This window comes from Mastacembelus armatus, chromosome 14, assembly GCF_900324485.2.
Source record: "Mastacembelus armatus chromosome 14, fMasArm1.2, whole genome shotgun sequence".
In the NCBI taxonomy this organism is placed as follows: Eukaryota; Metazoa; Chordata; class Actinopteri; order Synbranchiformes; family Mastacembelidae; genus Mastacembelus; species Mastacembelus armatus.
In genome coordinates, this window is record NC_046646.1 from 13,087,519 (window position 1) to 13,103,354 (window position 15,836).

The following is a 15,836-nucleotide window of genomic DNA, read 5'->3' on the forward strand; positions in this document are numbered from 1 at the left end:
ATGTACTAAACGAGATTTATTTAGCATGTGTAGCCACAGAAATTGATTAATTTATGCATTCTCCTATAAACCATGTTCCTCAATATATTACGTATTTACTGTATTTAAGTGATGTCTTAAACCAAAGGCGTAGTATTCAGAATCATTCTAATACTTTTTGTTGTGATTTTGGTTCGGGGGAAATATAAAAGAGTAGAACAAAATAAAATAAAATAAAATCATGAAAAAAATATTGATGACTCCGGGCCTACATCAATCTCTTCAGCATCATCTACTAAATTTGCAGACAACATAATGTTTCTGCTGCACCTCATGGTTGATATTAGCGAAAAATGGACAGTGCTCAAGATTACCAAATATCTCACCACATGTTGGCGCTATTGGTCCTGCTCTTGGACATGTGAAGTATGAGAACATGAGGCTGCTAGTCAACAAGTATTATATCTGTAGCATTTATAGTCTTTGAGATCGTAGCTGAGTTTGTTTTACTGTAGTGTCCAAATTTAAAAATGGCTTGGCCTACATGAACCTCTTCAGTATCATCCACCAAATCCACAGACACCAGAACTTTTCTGCTGCACTTCTCGGCTGTCAAGATATTAGCAAAAGCATGGTGGTACTTTTGGTGCTGTTTCTGAAGTATTGTGAAGTACTGGACTATTAGGCTGCTTTTCGACAACTTTTATTTCTCTGACATGTATCATTTTTGAAATATTCAACATTATGTCTAAAGGTTCCAGTCAAAATAAATAGTCACATCACCAGTTTTTGTATGTGTGAACGGGGCATAAGTCACAGTCTACAAACCTCTGGGTTAGACAAACTGATTTTCCCAGATTTAGGTCCATACATTGTTGAATAACTGATTGATGTGGTGGTCACAATTGTAACAATAACACCCAAATTGACTAACTTATCCTTTAAAAAAGAAAAAGGTTGAAAAGCTGTTCTGTTTACTGATGGAGTCGATATACTGGCTATTTGCACTGCTCACGAACATGCAGATGGAAATTCTATTAAATCAGTTTGTTTTGGTTGCGTATTTATTTAGACAGGCTATAAGTCTGCAGCAAATTCACTAACACCACACTAAGTATAATATCAACAATAAAAACATAACATTATAGCCTGGCACAAAGATGACATGACAGCTCGGCACACAATCTCATTCAATCTGGACTTGAATCCTTCAATATTCAAATACATTTTTTTGAGTCTCGACAGTTAGAAATCCAAGCCATAAGCACAGAGTCATTACCATGAGAATTCCCACTAGTGTTTAGATCTGTCGTGTTTTTCTGTGTATTCTTCATCTTTGCTGCTGATCTAAGCAGATTAAAAGAGTCACATGAACGCAAATCAAACAGCTTGAGGCTGTTAGGACTTGTGTGAGCTTGAGTGTTGACAGCAGTGTGGTGCAGAGCAGTCCTCTGCTTGTGCTGCTGGGGTTTGTTTTGTTTTTTTTTCTTATTGGTCCATCAAAAGTTTAGCCTGTTGTTGTAACCCTGTTGTGCGTTGTGTTACGCTGTCACATCTTCACTCCAGATCCTTCTCACAAAAAAAAAAAGAAAAAGAAAAACCCTTCATATTATACAGTTCATGTTTCTCAGTGATGATAAGCAGTGGGAGTCCATGTGCGGTACCAGGACCTGAAAGGCAACACAAGGATTCTTCACTTAGATAAATAAAAGTGTGAGAAAATGTAACTTCATGCAACGACTTAACGGCCAATTAAAACCACAAACTGTCATTTCTCCGCTTTGGTTTTTGTATGGATTAAGCACACAAGCTATAACGTGCTCGCAGTCTTTAGAGGTATGGAGACGAATGCTGACAATGCAGAAGAGCTACCACCTGCCAATTCCCTGCATGAGTACAACAGAGCAATTTCATCCACGTTTGAGCACATGAGCGTTTCAGCAACAGAGGAAAACTTTGTTTTCTGATTCAGAACCTTTGCATTAGGATGGTCATGATAGGCCTGGCTACTAATGAACTGGACTAAAATAGGGACTATCTTAATTTTTTATTTTACTTAAACTAAGATCAAACAATTAATTGCTGACAAAAACAAAGAGTACATGTTTATTAAAAGACTAAAACTAACTCAATATCAGGAACTTTGTGTTTCCCTACTCCACCCTTATCTGAGATGGTATCTTCCAGCTTCCAGCTGACTGAACACATCTGATCCAGGTAGTCAGCACTTGGTAGGGCAGGGATAGTTGGAAAACAAGCAGGGCAGTGGCCCTCGAGGACCAGAATCACCCACAACTGTAAATGCCGTTTCCAACTACTTTAATTTATGAAAATAACACCAGAGCCCTTCATGTTATTTTGAATTAAGAGTTTTCCCTAAAAGTCAAATTTAAAGGCCACAAAGAACAAACAAAGAATTGAATAACAGCCTTAATGTTACACTGTGTAATTGTGGAATATAAGCTCCACAAAATCATGTTTTTAAACCCCCCAAATTCTGAATTCTAATGAACTTAAGGTCCTCAATGTTATTAATAATAGGCCTTGTGGTGGAGATTGACTTAATGGCAGTACTCAAGTTTGAGTTAATTATCCAGATATAGTTCACAGAAGTTATTTTTCATCTTAGTTATTGTATGGTTATGGATCCAGCCAGCACGGGAAGGCTGCAGGCGACTTTCAGCACCGTGGACAGAGGAATGCACCAGCACTAGGCCGACGCTCCACTTTTCATCATTTCATCAATAATCTGTTCTATCACTTGTCAGATTATTATAATATCAATGAAATCCTTTTGGCAAATCGTTTGACATGTAATTTTTGCAATAATCCTAAATGATTTTCTCTGGGACTGTTTCCTGTTCACACTCACTCTAATTGTGGACTATTTCTTTTGTTTTGGGTCAACACAGGGTCTCTACCTGTAGCCTATTGACAGCTCATATGTCTTAAAGCCCAACTGGCAATAGGGTACAGTAGCTTCACAACTGCTTCAACTTTAAGGAAATCCCTCACTCACTGATCATACTGAAGCTCATTCAGTGCTGTTCTCCAGGTTCTAACTTCAGGGGTGTTTTGTAAGTGTTCCTATAGCGGACATTAATAGACCCTATTTAGTTATGCTTTAATTCATATGATCAAGCTTTGAGCCATGTTTTGTTGTGCATACAGTACAATCTCCAACTTTGGCTCCTGTGCAGTTAATATAAAACTGAGTGTTAGTCTGCATTACTTCATTAATGTGTGTGTGTCTGATCAGATGATTTGCATAAGTTGTGTGTGTCCATCTGGCTCAGACCAGTCACATCATAGAGATAAACAGCTCTTAAAGTGCAGCTCAGTAAAAAGGTCATAGACATTTTGGGGAATGTTTTTAGCAGAGAGTCAGATGAGAGGATTGATGTAATTGATGCTTACTCTATTGACACAAAATGCCTTGTTTCTTACCCTGGTGTGCTGTAGGAAGCTGGGTTGACCTGAGATGCTAAACCAACAGAGGCTGTGGACACACTATTAGGAGAAGCTTCACGGCTCACGCTGTTTGGAGAGGAATTGGATGAAACTGGAAGGAAGGTGAAGGTTTGAGAAACACATTATTTAATATGCTCACACAGGCAAAAACCTATACATGGATCATACACAGCACTAACCCTATGTTTATATGCCAATTACACCAGTATAGATATAAATTAAGGTGAACGACTAGCTAATGATGTACCATGCTATACTAGTAAGTCATGCATTCATCATTTCATACAGTAACCTCCTGTGTCAGTCACAATAGACCATTATATTTCCAACAATAGTTAAATGCAGGAAACAGAACTTGCCTCCACCTGAAGCCAGAGGGCTGTAGGATCTGGATGCTGAGGCCTGAAACAGCATGAAAAAGGATGTGATACATCACATCACAGCCTACATCACATTAGGACTGAAAATATCTTTGCTTTACAAGCAGCTTTAAGCCACACGCTACAGACGCAGCAATAGTCTTAAGTGTTTCTAGATGAAAGAGATGGATGTTTTAGAAACTAACCACTCTGGCATTGTAGTTATGTGATTTGACAGGTAAACTAGCCACTGGGCAGAAGATCCTCTTCTCCTTTTGACGCCGATTACAGAACCAGACTCGAACCACCTCCTTCTCCATGGACAGCTGCTCTGAGATCATAGATATCTCTTCAGAGTTGGGCTTGGGGTTCTGAAAACAAAACACATCTATGATTCATTTTTTTATAAATATTGGCATGGGGAGTGTTTAACTGTGGCTGAAATTATGTTCACTTGGTAATGTAAATTAACATCTGTATTACATAATATGGAATGAATATAAAAAATCAGATCTTTGAAAGTCTTGAACTCACATCGAGGAATCGTTTTTCAAGAGTCATCTTGATGTTCGTTTCAATGCTTGTCCTCTTTTTTCGTTTGCGTCCGTAGCCCTCCATCAGGGGCGGCAAAGAGGTAGGGTTACTCATTGACTCTGAAGGTGTGTTCTCTAATGTAAAAACAGGTAGAACATGGACATTTTCAGGTTTGAACAGTAATTAAAACAGATAAGCCACAGTTGCAATAGAGTCTAACTTTTAAATGATATTTTGTGCTTATATATATATATGTATATTATTATCTCTGTTACCTGCATCACTCAGCCATTTCTCCAGCAGTGGTTTCAGCTTGCACATGTTTTTGAAGCTAAGGTTGAGAGCCTCGAACCGAGAGATTGTTGTCTGGCTGAAATCATTCCCGTACAGTTTTCCCATTGCAAGTCCCACATCTCCCTGTGAGAGGACACAAACACACATTATACTTTATTACCCACTCATGAAAAACTAGACTTTTCCAGTGGGGCTTTGAATAAATAAATACAGGAACCCTAAAGAAATGTTCCTAAAGGTTCAATATGTAGTATTTAGAGCCATCTATTGGCAGAAATGGAATATAATATTCATAAATATGTTATCGTTAATGCATCATCAGAAAACACCAACCATTTTCTTAATCTTAGAATGAGCCTTTTAAATCTACACAGTGAGTGGGTCACCTTTGACTTAGGCAGCCATGTTGTGCTGTCATTTTTCCAAAACAGACTAAATACTGACTCTAGACAGGGAACTGCGTTTTATTTTAAATCTTCCCTCTTGTGTAGAAATGAGGGGGTGGGTTGTGAGTGGTGCTCAGATATTTGCATTCTGCAACCGCACCACTAGATGTTGCTAAATCTTGCACATTTTACACACTGCACCTTTAAGGTTAATCAGTGTACACATATAGAAAAAGCAGTAATATGTAAAATACATTATTTGTTCAAGATGTTATTTTTAGGTGCGTCTTATATTTGTTGTTTTGTCTGTCATTTCCTTTATGTAAAATTGAACTACGAGAGAGGCTGAAAACAAGTCAATAGATTATATAAACCACTTTACTTAGAACAACAAATAAAGGTGCCAATTTAGGTCAGTCTGTCTCAAAAAGTCAAATAATCTGATTCATCAGGTCTGGGGATATGTGTGTGGCATATTCAGATTTTATTCAACTATGCTGTTAACATAAGGCAGGACCATAAATGTCATCACCTTTTCAAGGCCTGGGAGAATCATGATGTTCTTTCTCTTAATTACCTGAGTAAAGCCCAGTTTGATGCGTCTTTGTTTGAATGCTTTTGCAAACTGCTCCAGTTCCTCCAGATCACTAGGTTCTTCCTGTGGTGGTACTGACATGTGTTTAGGCATCTGCAGGTGGGACATGTCCATGTGACTCTCCATAGATGGGCCTGCTAAACCAGAGCGACCCATAGCCTGGATCAGAGAGACATTACAGAAATTAGGCCAAATGCTTCATTTTCTCTTATGCTTATAGGCAGGAAGGGGTCTGGACTCACCTGTGGCGTCAGAGCCAGTCCAGGCTGATGCTGAAGAAGACCGGTTTGACTCTGGCTAGGAAGGGACAGCAGGTTTTGCTGCAGAAGAGCTACAAAGGAAAACAATAAGTTTTTTATCAGTTATCTGTATCTCCTTCTGTAACTCCTTATGTGCAGTAAATCCTGAATGCTGCTGCCTGTGGTTTTCTCACACCTCTAGTCTTTGACTGAGCTGGATGCTTTGTTAAGGCTCTTACATGATGCCATGTATTGCTACATTTATGACTGCATTAGTGGAATTATTGGGTCAGACCATGATTTTAGTCATATCGCCCTAAAATTCCTAATTACACAATGCATACTGTCATTTTTCTAAAATCTTGACCTTAAATGTTTGGCAGTGGTTCATGTGGGTTTAAGTGATTGCGACCTTGATGGGTTTAAGCCTTATATCACTGAGAATGAGCAGAAGTTAAGACTCCACCTTGGTGACTGGTGGGGGTCTGGGAGAGCAGGAAGGGCGGAGGAGATGACAAGTGAGATGGTGGCATCAGAACCAGCTGCTGCATGGTGTGGAGCGAAGTGAGCTCCTGGAGCAACACACACACACACACACACACACACACACACACACACACACACACAAACAGAAATGAGTCTTAACTCACCTGTACATAAGCTTCAGGGTTGTTTGCAAGTGTATTACTTTATATGAGCCTGCAGTGGTTGAAAGTAAATTTACACAAGCACTTTACTTAACACCACTTCTGAAGTACTTGAATATTTGAAGTTTATACTCTTTCATAATTCTACTGCACTACATTTCAAAAGAAAATAGCATACTATTTCTCTATTACATTTATCTGGCAGCTAAGGTTACAAGTTAAATAACTAGTAAAAAAATAAAAGTCATACAAAAGATATGATCATGTCGTTGATGAATTCAGTCTTGCTAACAGTGTGCAGGATGAAAAGTACAAGTGAGCGACAGTGTGCAGGAGTTTTTATTTGCCTCAGAGTACGCTGGTTAAAGCATGCTGCAGTTTTTTAGCACTACACCTCAATAGGGTTTTGGAAAATGCAAGAGACTCAATAAAAATAATGGTAAAGAAAAGATTTCTTCACATTGACTTCCCATAACTCAGTGTTTTAGTTAGAACTTCCCTGCCTCCTAACTGTCTGCCACTCTCGGATATAAAATAACAGTTTCTGTATAAATCTTCTTGACAAAACATTAGCAGAATCCCTATTTAAGTAAGATTTTAAAAGTTTGTTGTATTTCTACTTTTACTTAAGTTGATCAGAATAGTTCTCCCAACCATGGCAATTGGTCAAACCCAGTCTTGTGCTCTTAAGACAACATGCTCAAATATAAAATAAGCAGTTACTGAGTGATTTGGAGTCTCAGTCTTACCCCACTCAGCTGACCCCCAGGGTGTGGAGAGCTCTGTGTCAGGTGACATGTCTTCAGCGTGGAAGCTGAATGAGGTGAGTCGTTGATATCCTCTGTCTTTATCTAAGAATTTGAAAGCACAAGCAAACATCATTAACTCAAGTTTTTTTTTATGAATAAATTAAATAATGATAATATGTAGTGGAGCTAATGAGGATGGGATACATCATCTACATAATCTCAGGGGCAAATGGATGCGTGTTTACTTGCTCCTGACTGTGTGCGTGTGTGGATAGAGGCAGTTCGCACACTCGCATACACTGGCTCCAGGACCAGTTTGGTCACTAAATATGAGACAAAGAGTGATAGACTATCTCTCCCTCCCCTTGGGCAAGCCAGTATGCAAATACACCCCCCCCCCCCACCTCCCCACCTCAACTCCTGAAAGCTGTGGCTCTTCCTGTACACATGAGCACTGGAAGAAATAAAATCTCCTGCCAAAATGAATGTTTGGAGAAGAATCCAAATAGCTGCAAACTATTTGATGTGTTTCTGAATAAAAAGCAGTCATTACTGACTTCTATGTGGAAAAGCAAGTAGTTTATCCTGAGGATGTTAGCGTTCTCAAAGTCATTCGAGCCTCACATCTCGTTAAAGGTACCTTCAGTATCACTCACATGACTGCAGGGCATTTATATTCAAACTGAATGTCGTTATTAGTCTGTCAATGAATGTGATATTCCTTATTTTTATTATAACCAACAAATCCAAAATCAACAATGAATTGATCCCAGCAAGTATTACATGATATGTTTCATGTATATTCTCTAAAGGTCTCTTGTTGTCCCAAAACATTTTAAAAACACATTAATGAGCGGCACCAATATACTGGGTGGCATCTTGGCTATTATGGTTTATTGTCAGTCTGTCCCAGTGCTGCTGTAAAGACTTGCTAGAGCACTGCATGTATTTTAACTTGAAAATAGTCCCCAGAATTCACAAATTTCTCCCGTTTGAATGACCAGCTGAGCCAAACTGAGCCTTTTTCTTTGCTCAATTGTTTTATCACTTCAGGCCTCTAAAAACTATTTATTTGGATTCGTTTGAGAAGGGAACATCACTTTGGCCAAACTAGTTCCAATTCAAGCAAGGATGTGCTGATTGTCATTGTTGTCTTTGGTCTTTTTTATAAAATTTGTAGATAATAAGAAAAATGGATTAACATGGGCCTTAACGTTTAACAACCAAGCAGTAAGATAATAAGATCCCTGTGGTTCATTTGAGTATTTGCTTTCTCTTGCGCTTGCTGATCAGCATCTGTCCCACACAACATTTACTGGCAGGTTTCAGTCGTTTAAAAAGAAACGATGGCTTAAATAAAATCAACACATGCAGATGCTAATTGCCAATGTTGCCACATCAATGACGGTGGCGAAGCATCTCACATACCGTGCTGCATCCAAAGGTTACTACACATTAACCAAAGCAACCTAAACCTGCTGGTGGACGTCATCCATCATGAAACCCTCATTCACAAGAATTTGACAAGAAGACAGCGAGTCATTAGGACTTCTGATACTCACCTGTCGATTGAAGTCGATTCCGTTTTGCTCTAAATGTCAGAAGAGGAAAAGAGATTCAAATGATTAAAGTATTGCTGTGTGGACAAATCATATCAGTTTTATATCCCATTCCATGTTAGCTACATGTGTATGTGTTATCCTTAGTGATTATATTATCATTTCACCACTACAGTAAATCTTTGTCTTTTTGCAGTCAAACTGACATTATGACCAAATTAAACTTTTATCTATACGTATTTAAAACTAGATCAAAAACCTATATTAGTCCAAACTAAATCAAAACAAAAACAGGCTCATTAATAATAAAATAAAATACAGCATAATAATAACTGGTCACACATAAATAAGCTCTGACCTGTCCTCTTAAAGTCCATTTTTTATTATTAATTGGCAAATTTTAGAAGATTACAAACAAACGACTATACCCACAGCTTAAACTAATACTACACTAAATCAGAAATACAGCTTCAGGTATATCGCATATGCATATTGAAAGTAAGTATAGAGTGTCTATATACACAGCATACTCACTGCACTGGCTGCTCATTGTTAGTGCTGCAGTCTTACTCAAGACATTTGCTTTAGTGTTGTACTGAATTACAAAGTCCTTGTTCTTTATTTAAGTATTTTCATTCCATGTCACTTTAAACTACTCCTACATTAAACTACATTTTAAAGGGAAATACTTTATTTGTTATAGTTGCTATAGATTAAAATCTCCAACTGTATAAAAATTTGAGCTGACTGACTTACAGAAAATGAAAACAATTTTGATAACTGAATCCTGAATATTGTACAGACGAAACAACAACAACAACCAACAGTCTGTAAGTGTCACTTAGACTCTTGTTAATGGTATTTTGTCACTATAACAGAAATACTGGTAGGATCTGTTTTTCTGCATAGGGTACTTCTACTTTTGTAAGTACTTTATTATGATTATATTGACATACCTTTACTTGTGCAACCTTTTCAATATAGGACTTTTACTTGTAGTGGAATATTTTATTGGAATAATATTACTGCTTTTACCTCCTGACCACTGCTGATTGTTCACACTTAGAGATGTGTCACAAAAACATCGATTTCTGACAGGTGTTTTCAAGAAGCGCAGCATTCTGTGCTGAGCGTGTGTGCAGAGGATGATGTAGGAGGAGAGTTCAAAGGTGTGCTACGGTGAACATCACATTATTTGAATGTCAAATGGGGGATTTGGGGACTGTGTGTGTGTGTGCATGTGTCTGTATTTGTGTGTATGTGTGCGAGAGAGAGAGAGAGAGAGAGAGAGAGAGAGAGAGAGAGGCAGTGAGCTGTGAGCTGCAGGAGACTCACAATGCAAATACACCTACAACCCCCTCCACACACGCACACACACACACTCCCCAAACCCAACTCCCCACCTCACCCCACAAGGGTATAGCCATAGCCATCCCGCCTCCACCCCCCATCTCCCAACACAACCAGCTTCACAGCCAAACTTCCAGTATGGAAATGACCAACACATGCAAATCAGCTCTGAGTGCAGGAAGCCTGCTGCATTAAAACACACAAACACACACACACAAAAGTCAGTTGCAGCATGGCAAAGGTTTTGACCAGTCATTTCATTTATGCTGCATGTGAGCTCTAAATTCATATTTTACAACATGAACACAATGCAAGTGAATTATGACAAACTGAACTTGCATTTAAGAAAGTGATCATCCTTTTGGCACATTCATGAATTTGACTTCTGTTAGTCTCGAGGGATGAATATGAACTTCTGCATGAACAGAAGATTTTTCTCAATATCATACTTCATATATTTTGGAAAATCACCATGCCATTTCATTTTGTACTAACAGAAAAAGAAGCAATGTGCTTTCCAATTGCTGTAAAATTTGTGACACCACTGCTAATTAACACTGGCATTATATTTTCTTTACTGTTGACAAATTCTGTGGAAAGGTGTAACCCAACAATGTGTTAGTTTGTCTCTCAGTATTTTCTGACTTCCCTATTCTATTTGTGGCATGTTTAGTTCCTATAAGATGAATTTTTAAAAAATAGTCACATATAGTTTCTTTTTTTTTTTTTAAAACAAAAGACCCAGTAATTTCCTAAACCATTTGGGCACAGTTGTTTTTTCACTTGCACTTTTTTATCAAACATTATTCAAATAGACATGTGTTGGGGGCTGTTTTCAGCAGATTCATAAACACTTGCTGCAGCAGGATGATTTATGTGAGATTTAAAGAATATTAAACTATGGTTATGTGTGTGTGTGTGTGTGTGTGTGTGTGTTCTTGGTAATGAAGGAACATGTCACTCAGAGTATTTTTAATAGTTTTTGGTCAACAATGGCAGTCAGAGGAATACGCTACCAGGCTGTGGTCATACAGACAGTACTTAGTAGGCTCAATTCATTGTTGGTTTTGGTCTTTTCAGGCATTATTACTTTTTTTGTTTGTCTTCTGAGATCTGCTGACTCTTTGTTGATCTGTGTGTGAGCTGCAGTTTCCATTGTGCATCAGATGACAATAGTCACTATATATGTGTGTATATATATATACACATACACACACATATATATATCATTTAATCTCTTTTCCAGTCTAAAAACACTACAGATGAAATATTGTGTATTAGTTTTTGTATTTCACATGTAATAGTATAATATTGTTTTCTGTAGAGCTGCAGTTCTTTTAGACTCCAGCAATCAAACCAGGCCAAGGTAAGCTACCAAGTAACAAAAGCTACCAAAACATAATTCATTAATTCAGAAATGTGAATACAGGGACAGGGATTTTAAAAAGCTGTGGAGCAGCACAACAGTGATGAAGCACTAAGTTAAATATTGGTTGTCCAACTGAAATCCCTGAAAACAATCCTGTCTCAGATAAATTATCTTTAATCCAACTTGATTGCAACAGCAAATATATGTCCAGAGAAATGTAATCCTTTTCTTCTTTAACAACATGGTGAGGAACCACGGCACTTGTTTGAGTTCGGGAAAGATTTGCAGTTTTGGTTAAGTATAAAAAATGTCAACGTGACTTATTATTATTGTTTAACCATGAAGTTTACCTACATACTTTCTAAGTAAACAGTTACACATACTGAACAGGTGTTGGTACAAATCATCCTGGGCTATACTGGAGCACAGCTATAAATAAACATTGTGGGTTAAAAATCTCAACCAACACTGAAAAAGTATTTAAAAGTTCTACATCAAAAATATTTTAAGGGAAAATATCCATGTGGATTCTGGATCATTTGTTATAGGATCTGATGAACTAGGGAGATATTCTTTGGACAGGTGGAAGCAAAAATATCAGTGGAAAAACACATAAATAAAAATAAAACCAAGGGCATGTTCATGTAGAGTTAGCGGTAGAGTCAAAAGAGAACATTTATAATTTTTAAATTTTTGTGAAGAGGTCCTTTAAAATAATACAATCTTAAGAAAACAGACCATGAGCTGACTAATGATAAGCGCTGCGTGAAAATATCTTCCAAAGGACAGAAAAAAAACAAACAGATCATTCAACAAAACATTCAATGATCATATATTGACAAAAACGCACACTTTCATCACTTCCATGAAACTGAGTCGTTCACTTCTCTCTCACAACCATTGTCTAAATAAAAGTTCCACATTTTCTGTTGCTGGTTCCTGGTTTTTGTCTTTTTTTTAGAAGCTGGTTGCTGTCCTCAGCCCCCAGGTTCTAAGTATTTCTCAGCAAATAGCCTCAGGTGCATCCTGGTATATCAACCAACTGCCACAATATCCACACGCACGCACACACACACACACACACACACACACACACACACACACACACACACACACACACACACACACACAGCTCTCTATGAAACACAAACAGGTCAAATGCTGCTTGTTTAGCTTTGAGCATTGTACAGACCAATATCAGGAATAATTATTTGCTTACAGCATGTTGGACTGGAGCTGCTGTGAAAAGTTGTAGTTTTCGAGTTTGCCCTCGGGGATGAATAAAGTTTATCTTATCTTATTTTACACAAGCAAATGTCTCTAAAACCTGACGCAAAGAGCAGCAGCAAAGATCACTGACCAGTGATAAAATCCTAGAACTAAAGTACTCAGTGCATATAACAATAAAAGCCACAATTAAAAATGGACATAAGACCTTTCACATGCGTACTTGAGTCCAACAAATATTCAAAATTCAAACAGTTTATTATTTGATATTTTTTCTAGATATTTTTTTCTAAATTAACATCCCATCATATAGTCTTCACTTTGAAACAGATAAAACATGACTCACTAAGGGACAAGTCAAATACAAACTAAAAGAATTCACTTTTCAAATGCAAAAACAATAAAAAATGTTTTCTGTGTAAGTGCAGCATCACCAGCAGTGACAGAGCAAACACAGCAGAGCAACAGCAAACTTTCCTGAGTCGCACATGAGTTCAGTTTTGTTGAATTTGTGTGCGTTGAGATGGCTCAGCAGTGTTTACTCATGTATGAGGAAAGCGAAAATATTCTCACCTGCCTGTTCAGCTGGAGCCTCTGACTGCTCCACCGTGTCTGCGCTCATCTTAATATCTGTAATGATAAATATAGCTGATTTTCCTACAGGATTGTAACTTTACCAGGACAATGAAGCACTCAGGCAACCCAGGAAAATGATCTTGAGTTTATTCTAATGCGCCCTCCCCTCCACACCACTACACAAACTTCACACACTCCTGTGTGATCCCTATTGTAATATTCATAAGCAAGGCAGATATTCCCTTAAAGCAGTACCAGTCCTGTCTGTGTTGGATAATCACACAGCACATAAAGTCAAATTAAAGCTCGGCTCATGTGGTGTGACATGAAATAGTGAATATATTGAGGAGCCTATGTTGGAGGAGTGACTCACCTCAGGTAAAAAGTATGCGCTGTCCCAGCTCCCGGCTGTCTCCCTGATTATTCAGAAGGAAGTTAGTGTTGGGATAGAAAGTTTTGGAAATCCACGGCTACTCATCAGCATTTTCCTCAGTGGAGAAACGTTCACCTCTGCAGTACACCCTGCACTGCCTGATAGGCTGATTTGCATATGTCTCTGTGCGTCCTATCCAGCTTCAGACTGTTTGCATAAAACAACAATGGGGTTACTGCAAATTTAAAGCGTGTGTGTGTGTGTGCCTATACAGAAAAGCTGAACAGACAGGGTAATTTGAAATTGATATTTATATTATTCCCACCACTTGATGCAGCTGAGTGTGTGTTGGTGATGTGCGTAGAAGGGTATTTTGTCACAATTGTTTTTGTATTATTTTAACATTATTTTTGGGTAACGTGATTTACAGTGCATTGTGTGTTATATGCCTGTTATTATTATCATTATTAGTTATTATTATTATGAACTAGAGCTGGTATACAAGTGTAATGGAGTGAAAAGTGCAATATTTCAATCTGAAAAGTAGTTTAGTAATAAATTTAAGTAACTTTAAAATAATCAAGCAAAGCACAGATTTTGTCCTTAATATTGCCAAAATATCGCTGGTGCTGCCTCCCCAAATGTGAACATTTGCCAGTTTCTCAGTTTTCTGTGATAGAAAACTCAACATTTTGTATATGAAAAGGTTAGCTTGAAATACTGATGGCTATTTAATTTATTTCTGGCATTTGTGACACTTAACAACCTTACTTGGGGGTTTTCTTTGTGTTAATTTCTTGACTCATAAAACATTTAGGAAATTTTGTTAAGCACAATGATAAAACAAACTAAATTTACAACAATGTAAAATAAAACAATAAAGGTCTCCTACTGATATTGACCCAGAGCCTCTTTACAAGAGTTACTGGAAGGGTTTCAAGCTGGAAGATGGAGAACCTGAAATAATTACTATTGCACACATTTCTAAATGATTATTCAAATTATTAAATATTATATAGATGACACTGATAAGGAGGAAACCTGGGGCCCTTGTTTTGCCTGCCTGGTATGTGCAATAATTAGTCTCCATCAATCAACAACATGTTTCAAATGTGAATATTTAATTTACATCCCCTCCGACAATGGAGCCCCTGGGCACCAAGGCAGCCTTACTGAAATACAAATGAGATGTTTTGTATTTCTATGTGATGGTTTTGCATTTCTTAATTGTTTTATTTCTTCTTGTATTTTTTATATCACTTTGTGGTTGTGTTGTGTCTCTTAGTGGTGGTTTCCCATTCTTTTGCATTCCTTTGTGGTCATTTCCTCATTTACATTTTTGTGTTGTTGTTGTTTGTGGTTGTCATTTGATTGAGAAGGAAAGGTTTTCTCTGGAGAGTCAGATCCCAGACTCTTTGGGTCTTGGTCTTGACTCACCAGGTCCATTTAGTAATCCTTGTCTGCCAGGATGCCAGTGTCAGCAGCAGTTTTGATCCACTGCTACCTTCAGGTTTCTGGGATTCACAGTTTCCTGGACCTAAGATGAACCTCCTACATAGACCAAATCTGGAAGAAGGCCCAGCAGAGTCTATATTTCCTGCAGCAGGACTTTTAACCTGTCACAGGAGCTGCTTTGCACCTTGTACACTGCCATCATACAGTCTGTCCTTTGCACTTTGATCATGGTCTGGTTAGGACCAGCCACCAAACTAGACTGGAACAGAGTGCAATGAACAATCTGGTCAGCAGAGAGGATCATCCAGAACCTGTACCGGTCCATGGTCAGGAGATGGAGAAGGAGCATCTCTGTAGACCCCTCACACCCAGGACACAAACTCTTCAGACTCCTCTCCTCTGATAGGCACTACAGAGCACTGTTTGCCAAAACCACCACAGTCAGGGACAGTCTCTTCCCCCAAGCTGTCACTCTGAACTCCTAATGTCATAGAGTGCCATAAATGACCACGGTGTAATTTTAACACTGTATGCATATCTGTACCTACCGCATGTAAGGTGTCACTCCACTCTCAAAGTTATGTTCAATTATAGTTAAATCCTTGTACAAGTTTACAATTTGTTTATATTCTATATAATATATATTTATTTATTTTGCTTTCTTTCTTTGTTTG

At 38.0% G+C, this 15,836-nt stretch overlaps 1 protein-coding gene across 2 annotated transcripts; it reads right to left on the reverse strand.

Annotated features, from left to right (window-relative positions):
- Positions 1–1,391: 1,391 nt before the first annotated feature.
- Positions 1,392–13,840, reverse strand: pou2f3 (POU class 2 homeobox 3). 2 transcript variants are annotated; one of them, XM_026327550.1, is made up of 13 exons: positions 13,708–13,840; positions 13,332–13,388; positions 8,816–8,844; positions 7,254–7,355; positions 6,324–6,429; positions 5,861–5,949; positions 5,601–5,777; positions 4,619–4,760; positions 4,344–4,477; positions 4,016–4,180; positions 3,810–3,852; positions 3,427–3,541; positions 1,607–1,649 (listed from the first exon to the last, which is right to left on the reverse strand). In XM_026327550.1, the coding sequence occupies exons 2-13, from the start codon at positions 13,378–13,380 to the stop codon at positions 1,607–1,609; spliced, it is 1,194 nt and encodes a 397-aa protein (XP_026183335.1). In that variant the 5' UTR covers positions 13,381–13,388; positions 13,708–13,840. The 2 variants fall into 2 exon arrangements, with proteins under 2 accessions (XP_026183334.1, XP_026183335.1); XM_026327549.1 differs by lacking the exon at positions 13,708–13,840 and having other exon boundaries at positions 1,392–1,649; positions 13,332–13,380.
- Positions 13,841–15,836: the final 1,996 nt, after the last annotated feature.

Excerpts from the sequence above, each read along its gene's own strand:
- pou2f3 (XM_026327549.1), bottom strand. The coding sequence starts at position 13,380 with ATGAGCGCAGACACGGTGGAGCAGTCAGAGGCTCCAGCTGAACAGGCA. Across the intron at positions 5,950-6,323 it reads GACCCCCACCAGTCACCAAG|CTCTTCTGCAGCAAAACCTG; the intron begins GTGGAGTCTTAA and ends TTTCCTTTGTAG. Across the intron at positions 4,181-4,343 it reads TTGAAAAACGATTCCTCGAT|AACCCCAAGCCCAACTCTGA; the intron begins GTGAGTTCAAGA and ends TTTTGTTTTCAG.